Source organism: Apodemus sylvaticus, chromosome 1 (assembly GCF_947179515.1).
Source record: "Apodemus sylvaticus chromosome 1, mApoSyl1.1, whole genome shotgun sequence".
Classification (NCBI taxonomy): Eukaryota; Metazoa; Chordata; class Mammalia; order Rodentia; family Muridae; genus Apodemus; species Apodemus sylvaticus.
Window position 1 is genome coordinate 169,364,649 of NC_067472.1, and position 14,890 is coordinate 169,379,538.

General features: G+C 51.0%; 2 protein-coding genes across 8 annotated transcripts in view; one reads left to right on the forward strand and one right to left on the reverse strand.

Moving 5' to 3' along the window:
• Positions 1-1,734: 1,734 nt before the first annotated feature.
• Ppp1r15a (protein phosphatase 1 regulatory subunit 15A) lies at positions 1,735-5,290 on the forward strand. Its single transcript, XM_052163044.1, has 3 exons — positions 1,735-2,090; positions 2,681-4,432; positions 4,872-5,290. The coding sequence occupies exons 2-3, from the start codon at positions 2,690-2,692 to the stop codon at positions 5,220-5,222; spliced, it is 2,094 nt and encodes a 697-aa protein (XP_052019004.1). The 5' UTR covers positions 1,735-2,090; positions 2,681-2,689; the 3' UTR covers positions 5,223-5,290.
• The window catches only part of Tulp2 (TUB like protein 2), a 34,908-nt gene continuing 24,560 nt past the window's right edge, over positions 4,543-14,890 (reverse strand). The window contains exons 2-13 of one of the 7 annotated variants that reach the window (XM_052163075.1): positions 13,506-13,557; positions 12,626-12,764; positions 11,641-11,778; positions 11,327-11,494; positions 10,233-10,441; positions 9,103-9,420; positions 8,181-8,293; positions 7,166-7,280; positions 6,986-7,084; positions 6,210-6,381; positions 5,879-6,004; positions 4,543-4,715 (exon numbers count right to left, since the gene is read on the reverse strand). In XM_052163075.1, coding sequence (XP_052019035.1) covers positions 4,714-4,715; positions 5,879-6,004; positions 6,210-6,381; positions 6,986-7,084; positions 7,166-7,280; positions 8,181-8,293; positions 9,103-9,420; positions 10,233-10,441; positions 11,327-11,494; positions 11,641-11,778; positions 12,626-12,716 — 1,551 coding nt within the window. In that variant the 5' untranslated portion in view covers positions 12,717-12,764; positions 13,506-13,557 and the 3' untranslated portion in view covers positions 4,543-4,713. Of the gene's footprint in view, positions 4,716-5,634; positions 6,005-6,026; positions 6,382-6,985; positions 7,085-7,165; positions 7,281-8,180; positions 8,294-9,102; positions 9,421-10,232; positions 10,442-11,326; positions 11,495-11,640; positions 11,779-12,013; positions 12,158-12,625; positions 12,765-13,505; positions 13,558-14,890 lie in introns of those variants that run through there. The other 6 variants (XM_052163073.1, XM_052163079.1, XM_052163065.1 and 3 more) reach the window with 6 other exon arrangements.

Consider the following 14,890-nt stretch of genomic DNA (forward strand, 5'->3'; position numbering starts at 1 on the left):
CAGGTCCCTGTCCAAAGACAAAAACAAAACAAAGGAAACAGAAACATGCATTTAAAAAAAAAAGAAGTAGAAGGAGGGAGGCTCCCTGAAGGCTGGCCTTGGGTGGGGTTGCTGCTTCTCTCTTCGGTACACAGGAGGAGAATTGCCCAAAGAGTCTTTGGCCTGGTTTTACCCTGTGAGTCCCAGTACAGTGTGGACATACTGCAAGACCCTGTTCAAGACAGACTAGGCAGGCACGGCACATGCCTTTAATCTCAGCACTTGGGAGGCAGAGGCAGGTGGATTTCTGGTCTACAGAGTGAGTTCCAGGACAGCCAGGGCTACACAGAGAAACCCTTGGTTTCAACTTCTTTCTTTCTTTCTTTCTTTCTTTCTCTTTCTTTCTCTCTCTCTCTCTCTCTCTCTCCTTCCTTCCTTCCTTTCTTTCTTTCTCCTTCCTTTCTTTCTTTCTTTCTTTCTTTCTTTCTTTCTTTCTTTCTTTCTTTCTTTCTTTCTTTCTTTCTTTCTTTCTTTCTTTCTTTCTTTCTTTCTTTCTTTCTTGCCTGTGGGTCATGGGAGAGCAGCCAGTGTTCTTAATCTCTGAGTTATCTCACCAGCCTGTGGTGCATGCTGCATGCCCTTAATCCCAGAATCAGGAGGCAGAGGCAATTGGAACTCAGTGAGCTCAAGACCAACCTATTTTACAAAGTGAGTTTCAGGACAGCCAGAAGTAGTCTTGGAAAAACAAACAAGGGCTGGCTAGATGGATCAGTGCAGTGGTTAAGAACACAGGCTGTTCTTCCGGAGGTCCTGAGTTCAATTCTCAATAACCGCTAGGTGGCTCACAACCATCTAAAAAGGGATCTGGTGGATGCCTTGTACTAGCATACAGGTATAAATGCAGACAGAGCACTCCTACTTTAAAAAAAAATACATAAATATAATTTAAAAACATTTTGCCGCCTTCTTCTTCTTCTTCTTCTTCTTCTTCTTCTTCTTCTTCTTCTTCTTCTTCTTCTTCTTCTTTCTCTTCTCCTCCTTCTCCTCCTCCCCCCCCTTCCACCCTCCTTCTTTTCGAGACAGGGTTTCTCTGTGTAGCCCTGGCTGTCCTGGAACTCATTCTGTAGACCAGGCTGGCCTTGAACTCAGAAATCTGCCTGCCTCTGCCTCCCAAGTACTGGGATTAAACTAAGTGGCTCACAACCATCTAAAAAGGGATCTGGTGGATGCCTTGTTCTAGCATACAGGTATAAATGCAGACAAAGCACATCTACTTAAAAAAAATACATAAATACAATTTAAAAACATTTTGCCTGGCTAACATTTTGCCTTCTAATAAAAATCCACTGCTAGTTAGCAGGGGCGCAGTGGCGCACAACTTTAATCTCAACACTCCGAAGACAGAGGCAGGCGGATCATTGAGTTTGAAGCCAGCCTGGTCTACAGAGTGAGTTCAAGACAGCCAGGGATACTTAGAAAAATCCTGTTTCGAACCCTCCCCCGCCAAAAAAAAATCACTCCTGCCTGGAGGAAAAAAGTTGGAAGTGGTGGTGCACGCCCTTAATCCCAGCACTCTGGAGACAGTAGCAGGATTACTAAAATGGAGAGCAGTCCCTGCCTTTCAAATAAAGTAAAAGAGAAAAGGAAAATGGGACGGCGTGTGACTGCCTGATAAGAAGTTATGCGAGATTGACGGTTCTCTCGGTTTGAGCTAAGGACACGCCTGGCAAGCCGCCTTGACCACACGAAGCCCGGAATCTCCAAGAGACGTTCATGTTGTTTTCCAATTTCCACCTTTCCCAGGGACTTCCGAAACCCCGCCTCTCCGGTGACGTCAACACAGCGCTGCGTCGGATTATAAAAGCCGCGTTGTCTGCGCTGGCGCAGATTGACTCACTTCTCAGCTGGTGGAAGATTACATGCGAGACCCCGCGCGACCCCGCATCCCTTTGCCGGGACAGCCTTTGCTACAGTCTGTGAGACATCGCGTCCCCGAGCCCCACGCCTGAGGGCGACATGAACCCGCTGGCTTTGCGAGCAGTCCGGACCCACGACCGCTTTTGGCAACCCGAACCGGCGCTTCAGCCCCCGGGGTGACGTGCAGCCCGCCGGTGAGTGGGGGATGGGGAGGACTCTGGCGAGGAGGCCGGAGAGAGTTGTAGGATCTGAGGGGGCAAGCTGGGGGAGGATCCCAGATTTGGGGAAAGGGCACTGAAGCCCAGATGCTTTCTTTGGTCTGAGAGAGGAGAGCCCACGTCTACACCCTACCTTTAAAGGGAAGGGGGCCTGGATGCTAGACAGGCAGTATCTATCTGTATAGAGCCAAATAAAGGGAAGGACTCCAGAGGAGTAGCCTGGGTCTAAGGAAGACAGGAGGTTGTTTTAGGGGCATGAGCACAAGCTTGAGGAAAGAAAAGGTCATTAAAAAGCCAAACTCTTACGGGTCTGAGAAAGGCTGGCCAGGAACTGTGACTTGGGCAGAGGAAAGGGTTTAAGAATGTGGACTCTTGGTTCTAAGGATGTAGAACTTAGGTGTTGGGAGAACAACCGAGTGGCCGGTGGTATGGCGTGAGCAATGCTGGCAGGAATTTGAGGCAGGGATTCACGTGTTGCTGGTGTGACTGTTTTGTTACCATGACTCAGTGCTATGACCTGATACTGTTTCCCAGAGCGACTCGTAAACACATTTCCCTCTTTCTAGCCCAGACACATGGCCCCAAGACCCCAGCATATTCTACACTGGAGGGACGCCCACTCCTTCTACCTCTTGTCCCCACTGATGGGTTTCCTCAGCCGGGCCTGGAGCCGCCTGAGGGGCCCTGACGTCCCAGAGGCATGGCTGGCAGAAACAGTAACAGGAGCAGATCAGGTAGAGGCTGACGCTCTGCAGACGCCTCCCCCTGACTCTGGGAACCACCTCCCTCACAGGGAGGCTGAAGAAAATGGATCTCCCGAACAGAGTGAAGCAGCCCAGAGGCTCTGCCCTGTGGAAGCCAAAAGTTCCCCTCCTGAAACTTGGGGACTTTCAAATGTTGATGAATATAATGGGAAGAAGCCAGGACAAGATGGCCTTGGAGAGCAGGAAATGGAACACACATCCGGCGTGTCTACACCGCTGTCCCCTCGCCTGCAAAGGGCTGATAAGAGGCCTGGGGAGGTGGTAGCTAAAGAGGGTGTGACTGAACCAGCTTATCCCGCATCACACTGGGAGGGTGGTCCAGCCGAGGATGGAGAAACTGTGGAGGCTGCTTACCAAGCCGCTGCTGCTTCCATAGCTCCAGGATACAAACCCATCACTTCTGTGCATTGCCCAGGGGAGGCAGAACAGCAAGCCACGGAAGAGAAGGGAACGGCGAGCAAGGCTGACCCCTCCGACTCTCCTTCAGGCTCCCGCTCCAGAGCCTGGGAGGACCACTCTAGAGAAGGGCCTGAGCAGGAGGGAGAAGCCGAGCTAGAGCCACACGGGGCACGGCAGGGTCACCCTTGTCGGAATGCAGAGGCCGAGGAAGGACCTGAGACGACTTCTGTCTGTGATACAGGGAATGCCTTCCTGAGGGCCTGGGTGTGTCGCCCAGGGGAGGACACAGAGGAGGAAGACTCAGAGGAGGACACAGAGGAGGAAGACACTGCTCAGGCCTGTACCAGTAACACCCATACAAGTGCCTTCCTGAAGGCCTGGGTGTGTCGCCCAGGGGAGGACACAGAGGAGGAAGACTCAGAGGAGGACACAGAGGAGGAAGACACTGCTCAGGCCTGTACCAGTAACACCCATACAAGTGCCTTCCTGAAGGCCTGGGTGTATCATCCGGGAGAGGACACAGAGGAGGACACAGAGGAGGAGGACACAGAGGAGGAAGACACTGCTCAGGCCTGTACCAGTAACACCCATACAAGTGCCTTCCTGAAGGCCTGGGTGTATCATCCGGGAGAGGACACAGAGGAGGACACAGAGGAGGAGGACACAGCTCAGGCCTGTACCACCCCCTGTACAAGTGCCTTCCTGAAGGCCTGGGTGTATCACCCAGGAGAGGACACAGAAGAAGAAGAAGAAGACAGCAGTGATGTGGATTCAGCCAAGGAAGACACAGCTCAGGCCTGTACCACCCCCTGTACAAGTGCCTTCCTGAAGGCCTGGGTGTATCGCCCAGGAGAGGACACAGAGGAAGACACAGAAGAGGAAGAGGACAGTGAGAATGTGGCCCCAAGTGGCTCAGAAACAGCTGGCTCAGGCCAGAGTCCCTGCCTTGAGCCCCAGCATTGTCTACCAGGAGAGAAGACCAAAGGGAATGGGGAAGTGGAGCCCTCTCCCTGCCGGGTGGCCTTCTATTTACCTGGAGAGCCAGCACCACCTTGGGCTGCTCCTAAGCTGCCCCTTCGACTGCAGAGGAGGCTCAGACTGCTCAAAGCCCCCACCCAGGATCAGGACCCTGAGGCACCTCTGGAAGCTAGAAAGGTGAGTGTTAGCCTAGATTCTAAGATGACTTATGCTATGGGTCGGGGAATTTAGTGCTGGGATTACAATAGGATGCCACACTGCCTTTTTTTCTTTAATGTATAGTTTATTCAGAGGGCCTAGATTCTGGTGGGAGGGGAAGGGGAGGAGGAGAGGGAGGGGTCTGGGACCTGAAAATCCCTAAGGAAGTATGCTGGAGGTGGAGACTCCAGGGAACCCATGTGTTGCGACTTCTTGCATAGGAACTCTGCTGGGAAGGCCGTGTTCACTCTCTTGCAATCTCCTGTAAGAGGCAGGAAGAGTGGTGGTTGTGACTCATGTGGCCCTGGACATCTGTGTCTTAAGTCAGGGGGGCAGGCAGGTCACTATTCAAATACCAAGCATGTTTTCGTGACAGATTTTTTTTTTTTCTTTCTTGCCTCTGTCCATCTGTCCCCAGGTGCACTTCTCTGAGAAAGTCACAGTCCATGTCCTTGCTGTCTGGGCGGGACCAGCCCAGGCTGCCCGTCGCGGTCCCTGGGAGCAGTTTGCACGAGATCGAAGCCGCTTTGCCCGACGCATTGCCCAGGCCGAGGAGAAGCTGGGTCCCTACCTTACCCCTGCCTTCCGGGCCAGAGCGTGGGCCCGCCTTAGAAACCCATCCCTTCCTCGGGCCTCCTCACCTCCTCCACAGCCCGAGCCTTGCTGTTGCCCTGAGGCCACGCCCCTGAGCCAAGATGTGGCCACACCCTCTCCCCTTCCCAGTGGAATCCCTCCTCCCAGCCTGTACCTGGGAGAGAGGCAGGGCTAAGCCTGAGTACTTTCCTGTTATTTATTTATTTATTTATTTTAATAAGAAATAAAGCTTTTTGATTTGTAGTGATAAGCTCTAAGTGTGTTATTTAGTGGTAGCTTCAAGGGAGGCTAAAAATGAGTTGTGTCCAAACTGAAGTTTAAGACCAGTCTGATCTACATACACAGTGAGACGCTCTTAAAACACAGTCCTGTGTGTAAGGGACTTTCCTGATGTAAGGTGCCACAAGTAGGCACTGGGAACGTGAGGCAGGAGATTGACTTGAGTTTCAAGACAAGCACAACATAGTGAGGCTGTCTCAAAAAAAAAAAATAGAAGGGACAAGGAAGGGTGTAAAGACAAGCGAGGTACAACGACGACGTACAGGAAAATGTTATAACGAAGCCCATTACTTTGTACACTAACTAAAAAAATTAATCAAAAGGTTTATTGTTAAAAGACAAGGCCAGGCAGGCACAAAGGCGCGTCACCCCAGTACTTGAGAGGCAGAAGCAGGAGGATCGGATGGTCAAGGCAAGCCTCTGCTACATAGTTGTTGGAGACCAGACTGAGTATCAAAAAACTAAAAAAGAAAGGAGGAGGCATGGCGTGAAGCTTTCTCCAAACGCACAGAACAGAGTTGGTGAGGGATGGTATTTTATTCAGTTACTCACACGCCAGTTTCCCATCGAAACTGGATAAGCAGATGGCGAAGGCTTGGAGCGGGCAAAGAGGATATCGGAAATCCATCGTGAATATGTTTGGGGCCACTCGGCCAAACTGGAGCACCAGGTGGTCCGCTGAGGAGCAAACCGGGAACTAGTCAAATTCCCTTTTTGTTGACACACCGCTGTACCCTCAACCAAGCTAGGAAACGCAAGGAGCCCAATAAACTACATCTCCCAGGAGGCCATGCGACAGCGACGCACCCACCCTGCTTAGTTGTACTTGAGTGCCCGCTTCCGCCCCCATCCCCAATCTTTCTTCGGATTGCTAGAAGCTCACGTTCATCCGGGTGCACTATCTGGAAGTTCTTGACCGAAGCCCGCGTGACACGACCGTGAAAATTGAGTACGTATGCGCCGCTTTCGTCGCTCCACGATGGGGCCTTGTTCTGTAGGAGGAGCAGCCCATGTCCAGCGCCCTTCTGTACACGACTCAATATCGAATCCTGATCCTTGAAGATACAGTTGGGGACATCGTTTGTTAGCCCACCAGAAGTCCGATTTTTAGTCCAGGTGCATATATTGTTTGTTTGAGAAGTAGAAGTAGTGTTTCTAGATTGCCAGGTTTTTGTTTTTTGTTTTTTGTTTTTTGTTTTTCTGTGCAGCCCTGTGTCCAGGAACTCACTCTAGACCAGGCTAACCTTGAACTCAGGGATCGGCCTGCCCTCTCCCTCAACCCCACCCCACCGAGTCTTGGGATTTTTTTTTTTTTTTAACTGGGTAAGCAATTAGGACAAGGTCTCACTGTATAGCCCTGGTTGGCCTGGAACTGGATATTTAGACAGGGCTAGCTTCCAACTTAAGAGGTCACCCTTTCCTCTCCAACTAGGGAGTAATACATGCTTCGTTAATCACTGAGCCATCTCTCCAACCCTAGACCCAGAATTTGAGAGTCTCAGGAAGTTTCTGAGATGGAACTCTGGCAAAGCCATCCAAGATTCACACGTGGCCTGCAAAACGTTGCCCCACCTCGAGATCTGTGATGGAGTTCTCTCTTAGCATTGAGATTTCCAACTTTAAAAGCTCACATTTAAAAACAAAAACAGAAAACCTCACATTTTGTGGCTGGACTTTCATCCTCTGCTTCCGGCTATCCATTCCTGGAAGGATCACTGTCATTTTCCGAGGCCCCCTGAATCCCAAGACATTGGTCTCCTGGGAAGATAGATTATATCTATTGGCCTGGCTCCTCGGCTTTCTTACCTATTGGCGCTCCCATTCTGCCAGAACACTTACGTAGCATACAACTCCCAGCTCCTCTCTGATCCGGGCACTGTCTGGAATCCAGTAGCTCCGCTCAGGGTTCACCCCATTATCAAAGATGGTGAATTTCGTGCCCAAGACATTGGATCTGCTCCAGGAGAGTGGTGGACAGAGTAATAATCATGATAGTGGTCATTCTTATTTTTTTTAAATAAAGATTGTATTTGGGCTGGTGAGATGGCTCAGCAGTTAAGAACACTGACTGTTCTTCTGAAGATCCTGAGTTCAAATCCCAGCAACCACATGGTGACTCGCAACCATCTGTAATGAGATCTGACGCCCTCTTGTGGTGTGTCCGAGGACAGCTACAGTGTACTTACATATAATAAATAAATCTTTGAAAAAAAAAATTGTATTTATTTTATGTGAGTACTCTGCCGCACCAGAAAAGAGCATCAGATCCCATTGCTGTGAGTGTGAGCCACCGTGTGGGTGCTGGGAATTGAACTCAGGACCTCTGGAAGAGCAGCCAGTACTCTTAACCACTGAGCCATCTCTCTACTCTTCCCTGACTCCCCAGGGGGATTATTCTTTAAATGCTTTCCCAAACTCATCCTCTTAAAAAAACAAACAAAAAACACCACAGTCCCAGCTCCGTTTCTTTGGTGAGTTATCCTAGCCCACCCACGTTGACTCTAAGAACCTCTTCCACCTGAGTAAGAACTCATGCACTCTGGGCCTCTTTCCCCACAGGGACTGAGGTGTCCCAGGCCCCTGCCTATCCAAAAAAAAAAAAAAAAAAAAAAAAAATCTACCTTTTATGCTAGTCTGTATTCCTGGTATCCAAAACTTTCATCGTTTTCCTTCCCGACTGTGGAAATACAACCTATAGAACTACAAAACCCATCAGGCTTTAGTGCAGGTGCTGTGTGGTGATTTGAGGCCTGTTGGGAAATGTAGTCCATTTGCTTGTCTTTCTCCTGGCTTCCTACCACCTGTTGCCTCACCAGGTACTCAGAGCACCACAGACCAAGAAGGCTTTACCTACCTAACTTTGCCTACAAAGTTGTTCCCATTGCGAGACATGTCTTTGGGGTCCAGGGAGATGAGATAATTTGAAGTTTTGCTTCTTTTCCTTTTCCGCCCAGCCAGAAGGAAATGCTGCAGATCAGAGGAACAGGCTTCAGGATAGATTTCTGACACCTGTCTAGAACCAGGGTCCTGAACACAATTCTGAACATACAGGAAAGGCTTTTTCTGGAGGAGATGGAGCCACACTGGGAAGGAGGCTGGTCTGACGAAGAGGGGTGTGGCTTAGCTATAGAACAGAAGGCTTCCAGAAGCCTGGTTTATACCTGGATTGGGTGGGGCTTGACTGCCATGGAGACTCATGGGAGGCCAAAGGGACCTATATATCCCAAGGGGGACAGAGGTGTGACAGTTATGGACTAACTCTGGAATGGATAAGGCTGTAGAGTCGGGAGGACCTAATCCACAATGTCTTAAAAGTTTGAAGTTCTAAAGTGGGCAGGGCTTGGAGCTGACGAGTTCTGTGTGACACTGTCCAGAAAAATTGTTTTGTTTTAAGGGTCTTATGTTGTTGCCCTGGCTGACCTGGAACTTGATATTTAGACAGGGCTGACTTCCAACTCAGAGATCTGCCTTCCTCTGTTTAACTAGTGTGGTGGGATCTGAGGCATGTGCCACCTCCCTCCCTCTGGCCCTTCTTGTAGGTTTTTTTTTGAAACAGGGTATCATGTTAGCTCAGGAGGCTGGCCTTGACCTCCTTTAGAGCCAAGGCTGGCCTCTCCTGATCCTCCTCTGCCTCTATTTCCCAAGTCTTAGGATTGCCTTGTACACCACCACATCTGGCTCCAGAAACCTTTAACCTTGTCCTGAAAGGGGATATGCTTCTACAACTTGGGGGTTTGTTTCTCTTATCCGTCCCCTCCAGTGTGAGGCCTACCCACCCCCAAAGGGCTGGAGCGTACTGCTACACCATCCTCTGCCTCCAGGTAGAGGTAGTAGGAAGGGAACATGCCCTTGTCCATGCCATGCTTGTTTCGGACGATGCGGCACTGCACCATGTGGTCTCGGGGTGCAGGGAGCAATACGTATGCCTCCATGTCCTCCCCGAGCCGCGGGCCTGGAGTGCGAGGCGGGGGGCAGGCCATGTTCCAGGCGTTGTGGTTGCTGGTGTCACCATCGCCTTGTAAAACCGTGGCTGCCACTGGGGCGTTGGTTGTCTCTGTAGACTCTGTGGCCTCTTTCTTCTCCGGGTCTTCATCCTAATTCAAGTGCAGACCACAAGCTGAGCAGTCAGGCTTGGCCTGGTGGGGCTGGCTGGCTGTTCCAGCTGGGGGATGACCTTTGAAGACCCAAGGCTTCCCGTTAGCCAAGCCCGTCAGCTAAGCCACGCAACCTAGTTGGTGCATCTGTTGATTGGTCAAGCTTGCAACCTCATCGACTATGGATTCCATAGATCTATAGGATCTCCACAGATCCATAGGATAATCTGTGAGACCATCCCTCTAGAACATACAAACATATTCCTGGCAAAACACGCCGATGAGATGGTTGGGGCATTGCTAAGCAGTAGTGCCTCTGGCCTAGAATCCTGTGGCAGGGCTCAGGTGTTGCTCAGTGGTAAGAACACTTGCCTAGCAACCATGACGTCATATTGACTACAAAACGAGCCTTCCAGATCATGCCTTGTAGTCTCTATGAGTCAGTATCTGTCCAAGGGTTTTGTTTGTTTGTTTTTTAAGGGTAGAAAGTCTAGCCCAGACTGGCCTTAAACTCCCAGCCGGTTTGTCAGTCTCCTGACTGCTAGAAATCCTAGCCTGTGCCACAGAAATCCTAGCCTGTGCCACAGAAATCCTAGCCTGTGCCACAGAAATCCTAGCCTGTGCCACAGAAATACTAGCCTGTGCCACAGAAATACTAGCCTGTGCCACAGAAATACTAGCCTGTGCCACAGAAATACTAGCCTGTGCCACAGAAATACTAGCCTGTGCCACAGAAATACTAGCCCGTGCTTGTTGCCACCTCACTCAAGACGCCCCCCAGATTGGGCTGCAGAGCCTTAGTACCACCCTACCCCGATGCCAGAGGCTGTTTCTGTATCCTCTGTGGTTGTGTTTTCTTCCATCTGGCAGGGTGCTAAGTCTTCGTGGACGCTATCAGAGTTGACGGTAGGGTCTGGGTCTGGGTCTGGATCTGGGTCTGGGTCTGGGTCTGGGTCTGGGCTAGGTGTCTTGTCTTCGACTCTGGCATCCTTGGATTCAACCTCTTCCTCTTCACTGATCCCTAAGGGGTAGAAGCAGCAACTTCAGGTCAGGACATCTGGGTGCTGGTTAGGAGAGGATCACTGCCGGCTAGATAAGGCAGGAACTCGGGTTCTGGCTGCCTTACCTGTCCCTTTCACTGACCCCATTCTGCACTCCATATGCACATGGAATCCCTGGGCATTAAGACCTACCTCCAGTTCTCTCTGAGAGAGGCCAGAGTCAGTCTGTGTAGCCCTGGCTGGCCTGAAACTACATTTGTCCACGGGGCTTGCTTTGAAGTCAGAGATCACCTGCCTTTGCCTCCCCAGTGCTGGGATGGAAAGGATGAAGGGTGTCACAACTCCTGCCCCCTCCAAAAGGAAAAAAAAAAAAGCTTTCGAAAAACAGATGTGTAGACGGGCTGGAGAGAGTAACAGGCAGGGCACATATCGCTCTTGCAGAGAGCCTGAGTTTGGTTCCAGGCGCTCAAATCTGATGGCTCACAGATGCCTATATCTCCAGCTCCAGTGGGTCTGAATTCCTCTTTTGCACTCCGTGGGAACTGCATTTACATTCACACACACACACACACACACACACATAACTGAAAAGAATTCTAATCATCTGGATGTGGTGCAATACACCCATCAATTCCAGCACGCAAGGAAGGCAGAGGCCAGCAATGTCGCTGAGTTCAAGAATTGCCAGGGCTACATAGAAGACCCTTTCCTTCCCCCAAGTTAATTAAAATAAATACATTTGATGTGCTGATGTTTTTTACATCGGAATCCACTATAACATTGACTGATGGGTGAACCATGAGACCCTGGAGTTACCGCGTCCCATAGAAACCTGTTGCCAAACCAAAGATGACAACCTACCATGTGAACCGGGGACCAGGTTTTATTCCCTTTCCCCAAATTACCGGGTCCTGGGGAGGCTAACCAGCCCCTGCGTCGGTTTGCCAGATGCATCTTGGGAGGTCGGGAGATGACCGGGATGTCCTCCATGGTTACTTCCTCCACATCTGAATCGGAGCTGTCTGGGAGCCAGCATAGATGGCGGACCGCGGGGCCGTTGCCCCGAGTGTATACTGGAGAAAGAAGAGTTTCAGATTTAGGATCATTTGGTGCCAGAGGCGGCAGCTTAGGATCTGACTCCGGGGTCAGGGGGAGGGGTGTGTGTGCAATCCTGGGCTTCTAAGGGGACGCGTTCTAAATACCAGTGACCCAAGGTTACCTGCTCCTCTGGGTGACAGTAGGGGGGCCCGCTCGCCACTCCCATCTCCGACGTAGCTCATGGTGACAAGGGCACTGTGCGCCCCGGAGGGCAGATGCGCCTGTGGTACGTTCTCCTGGAGGAAAGGGCTCCCAACACCTTGGCGCAAGTACAGAGAGGCCCATTTGAAAAGGTTCTACAGAGTAAGGCAGAAAGATTGCCCCAAATCCTGCAATGCATAACAAGTTCCAGGATAGCCTGTGCTAGCACGAGAAGCATCACACCCCGCTCCCCAACCCAAGCCAAAAACTCAGTAATAAGCCACTCAGTAAAGCTCAGTAATAAGTACTGCCGGCTTTGATCCTTATTACTACAGAAAGAAAACAATGCGAACCCCCCGCGTTACTAGAAGAACTTCTGTCTCTGGGTAGAAGAGGTCCGGTTTCCTCAGACTCTGCTAGGTTCTGACAAACCCAGTCACTGGAATCTCTTAGGTTTGGCCCTCCAGCTTCTCTGTGCTCTGCCTGGGACCAGAACATCTCAATGGCTCCTAAGAGACCCGTTACCTAATCAATCTTCTGCAGGGGATCCACGAGGCCCCGCCTCTGTTCCCTCATAAAGCCCCACACTCAACTAAGCCACGCCCCTATGCTACCTTATGCTCCTCCCCCCGCCCCCTTGCATTAGGACCCCACCCTGACACATTATAAGCCGGTCTAACAGCTCCTCCCCTTACCAACTCCTGATCCTAAGCTCCACCCCTATGAATCCATAGGCTCCGCCCTGATACGTTATAGGCCTGACTCTCAGCCGCATCCCTATCCTCAAAGAGGACCTCTTACAGATCCCCCACCACTGATGCCATTGGGACACTGACATCTGACAGGCCAGTCTCTCCCACAGCTAGCACCATCCACCAAGTTCCTCCCCCGGGGCTCACGAAGTTCCGCCCTCTAGTGTTCCCGAGGCCCTGCCCTCAAGCGCCCCTAAACCGCTTCCACCAGACCAAGGCCCCAGCTGCTGTCACTCTGGAAGCGCTCCTCCCCACGCCTGGGTCGCCGGTGCCTCAGGGAAGCATCAGGATTGGCCTGAACCATGAGGGGCTCCTGGCGTTTCCTGCGCTGCTTCTTCTCAAATAGCTGTCGCTGCAGAAGCAAGAAGGACTGTGTAGTGGGGACGAAACCAGACAGACAGACCGACAGGGGTGAGGTTGGCCAGGGAGAGTCCAGCTACCCTTCCTCCGAAGGTCCTAGGTATCCAGTCAGTCCCTCAGTCCCTCCCAGTCCTTCCCTGTCAGATCTGATCTACTCCTCCCACCTCCTCCAAACACTCTAGAACTTTTGTTCTTTCAACTTTTCCCCCAGCTCTCCTGGCAGAGGTATGAGGCTTAGATTCACAACTTAGTGAATCCCTGTTTCAAAATACAAAGGCAGGTAGGTATAAAGGCCTCAGAGTGAGGGAGGCCATTTCAGAAAATGATGAACTAGGCTCTGAGAGACGGCTAGGGGGTTAATGTGCTTCCTTTCAAGCCTGACCACCCGGGTTGGAGCCCTCCTGTTGCCTGAGGGAAGAGCTTGCTCCGGCAAGTTGTCTACACATACACGCCACGGTGTTCACGGACCCTACCCCAAACGAATGTAATTTCAAACCACAAAATAAAAACAATAAACAGGAGGGCTCACTGGAACTCCAGCACCCAAGTTGCAAGTTTGAGACCAGCCAGGGCCAGGCAGCAAGGTTCTGTCTCAAAATAAAGCTGAAATTCCTATTTTCTCACTTCCTAAGGAGAGAACCCCAAGTTCAGAGAAAATGAACATGGGATTGGGGGCTCTGGGCAACCTTCTGGAAAGGTTGGGAAAACGGAAGCGTGGGATTCCAGGCCATACCTGCTGTTCCAACTTCTGCAGCCTCACGCCAGAGAATTCATCCTCCAAGGTCCTGAGAGAAACACAAGCTAGTGGGCAGACCTAGCAAGGACAGCCTGCCTGTTCAAGAGCCCCTGCCCTTGACCAGTCTGGGTTCTGAGCACCTGTGATGTCACAGTAGGCACTGGGCCTCAACTTTCGAGGTCAGTTATCTGCTCTTTCTCCCAGGGTCACCCCCCTGCCCCCATTTTAGGACCCAAGCAGAGACACCAGATTGTTGCTGTCTCGGGAGACTCAGAGGTCCTGAGCTCCTTCCTCTCACAGACCTAAGCGTTTTCACCTGTATCTGTTTCAAAAGGATGTAAGAGTCCAGGCCCCCCTAGCATCCCCACTCACATTCCTACAAAACTGATACTGGTGAGCCTGAAGACGGAGACCAAAGCTGAGCATATCCCTGTGGCACACATCGAAGTTCTTTTTCTGCCAACCCACTGCCCCGTTAGACTTCCCCACTCACTCTTTCTTCTACTGTTCATTCTCCTGCGCCGTTCTAGGGGACTAGGGAGGCATAATCAAGATCTAGATCCCACATCTCCAAAGAGACCACCCTCTATCTAGTACCTGACCTCGACCTTCATTGGCCTTAGCAACCCAAATCCCAATGCCTCCCTGAGAGTTAGTAGCTTGTGTTGAGCTTTAAGCACTGCTGGGAACGCGAAAATCTAGTTCTCTACCAAATACCTTGTCCTGCTTCTGAGTTTTGAGACGAGGCCAAGGGCCACAAATCCCAAACCCTCAGAATCCACCACCTATCTGCAGGCTTGGGGGAGCCAGCCCTCCCTAGAGCCAGTTTGGTGATCACGCCACCTAGTGGCGAGGCTGGAACTCTAAAGTTATCAGGGCTTTCTCAGAAAGGGAATTCCCACAGGCACTTGCCCTCTTCTTGGCCCCTCACGGTCCATGTCCAACAGAGTAATGCCCCCAGACCACTGGGGCAGGAGGATCCCTTGTTCTGGGGATTCCAAATTGGAATCAAGAGTCAACATTCCTTAAAGGGACCCACAAGTACCTACCTAGCTATATAGTTCTATAGAGAGAGTGTTTAAGAAATGAATAAGGTCTGTGCCCAGGGGCTAATGCCTGTAATTCCTGCGCTTGGGGGTGGAGCCGAGTACCGGAGGTTAGAGCGTGGAATCTATAAAAGCATCTCAGAAAATAAATAAATTATATACAAAAGAGGGGCTGAGAGTGGGCGGGGGGACTGGAGCGAGCAGGGGCCAGAGCAAGAAGGAGAAAGGGAAGGGTGGGGGGAGAGGGGTTGGGAGCCTTGGTATTTACTCTTTTTTAATAATTTAATGTATTTTAATAGCAAACTTAGAGGAACAGCACTGAAGACAGGCAATATT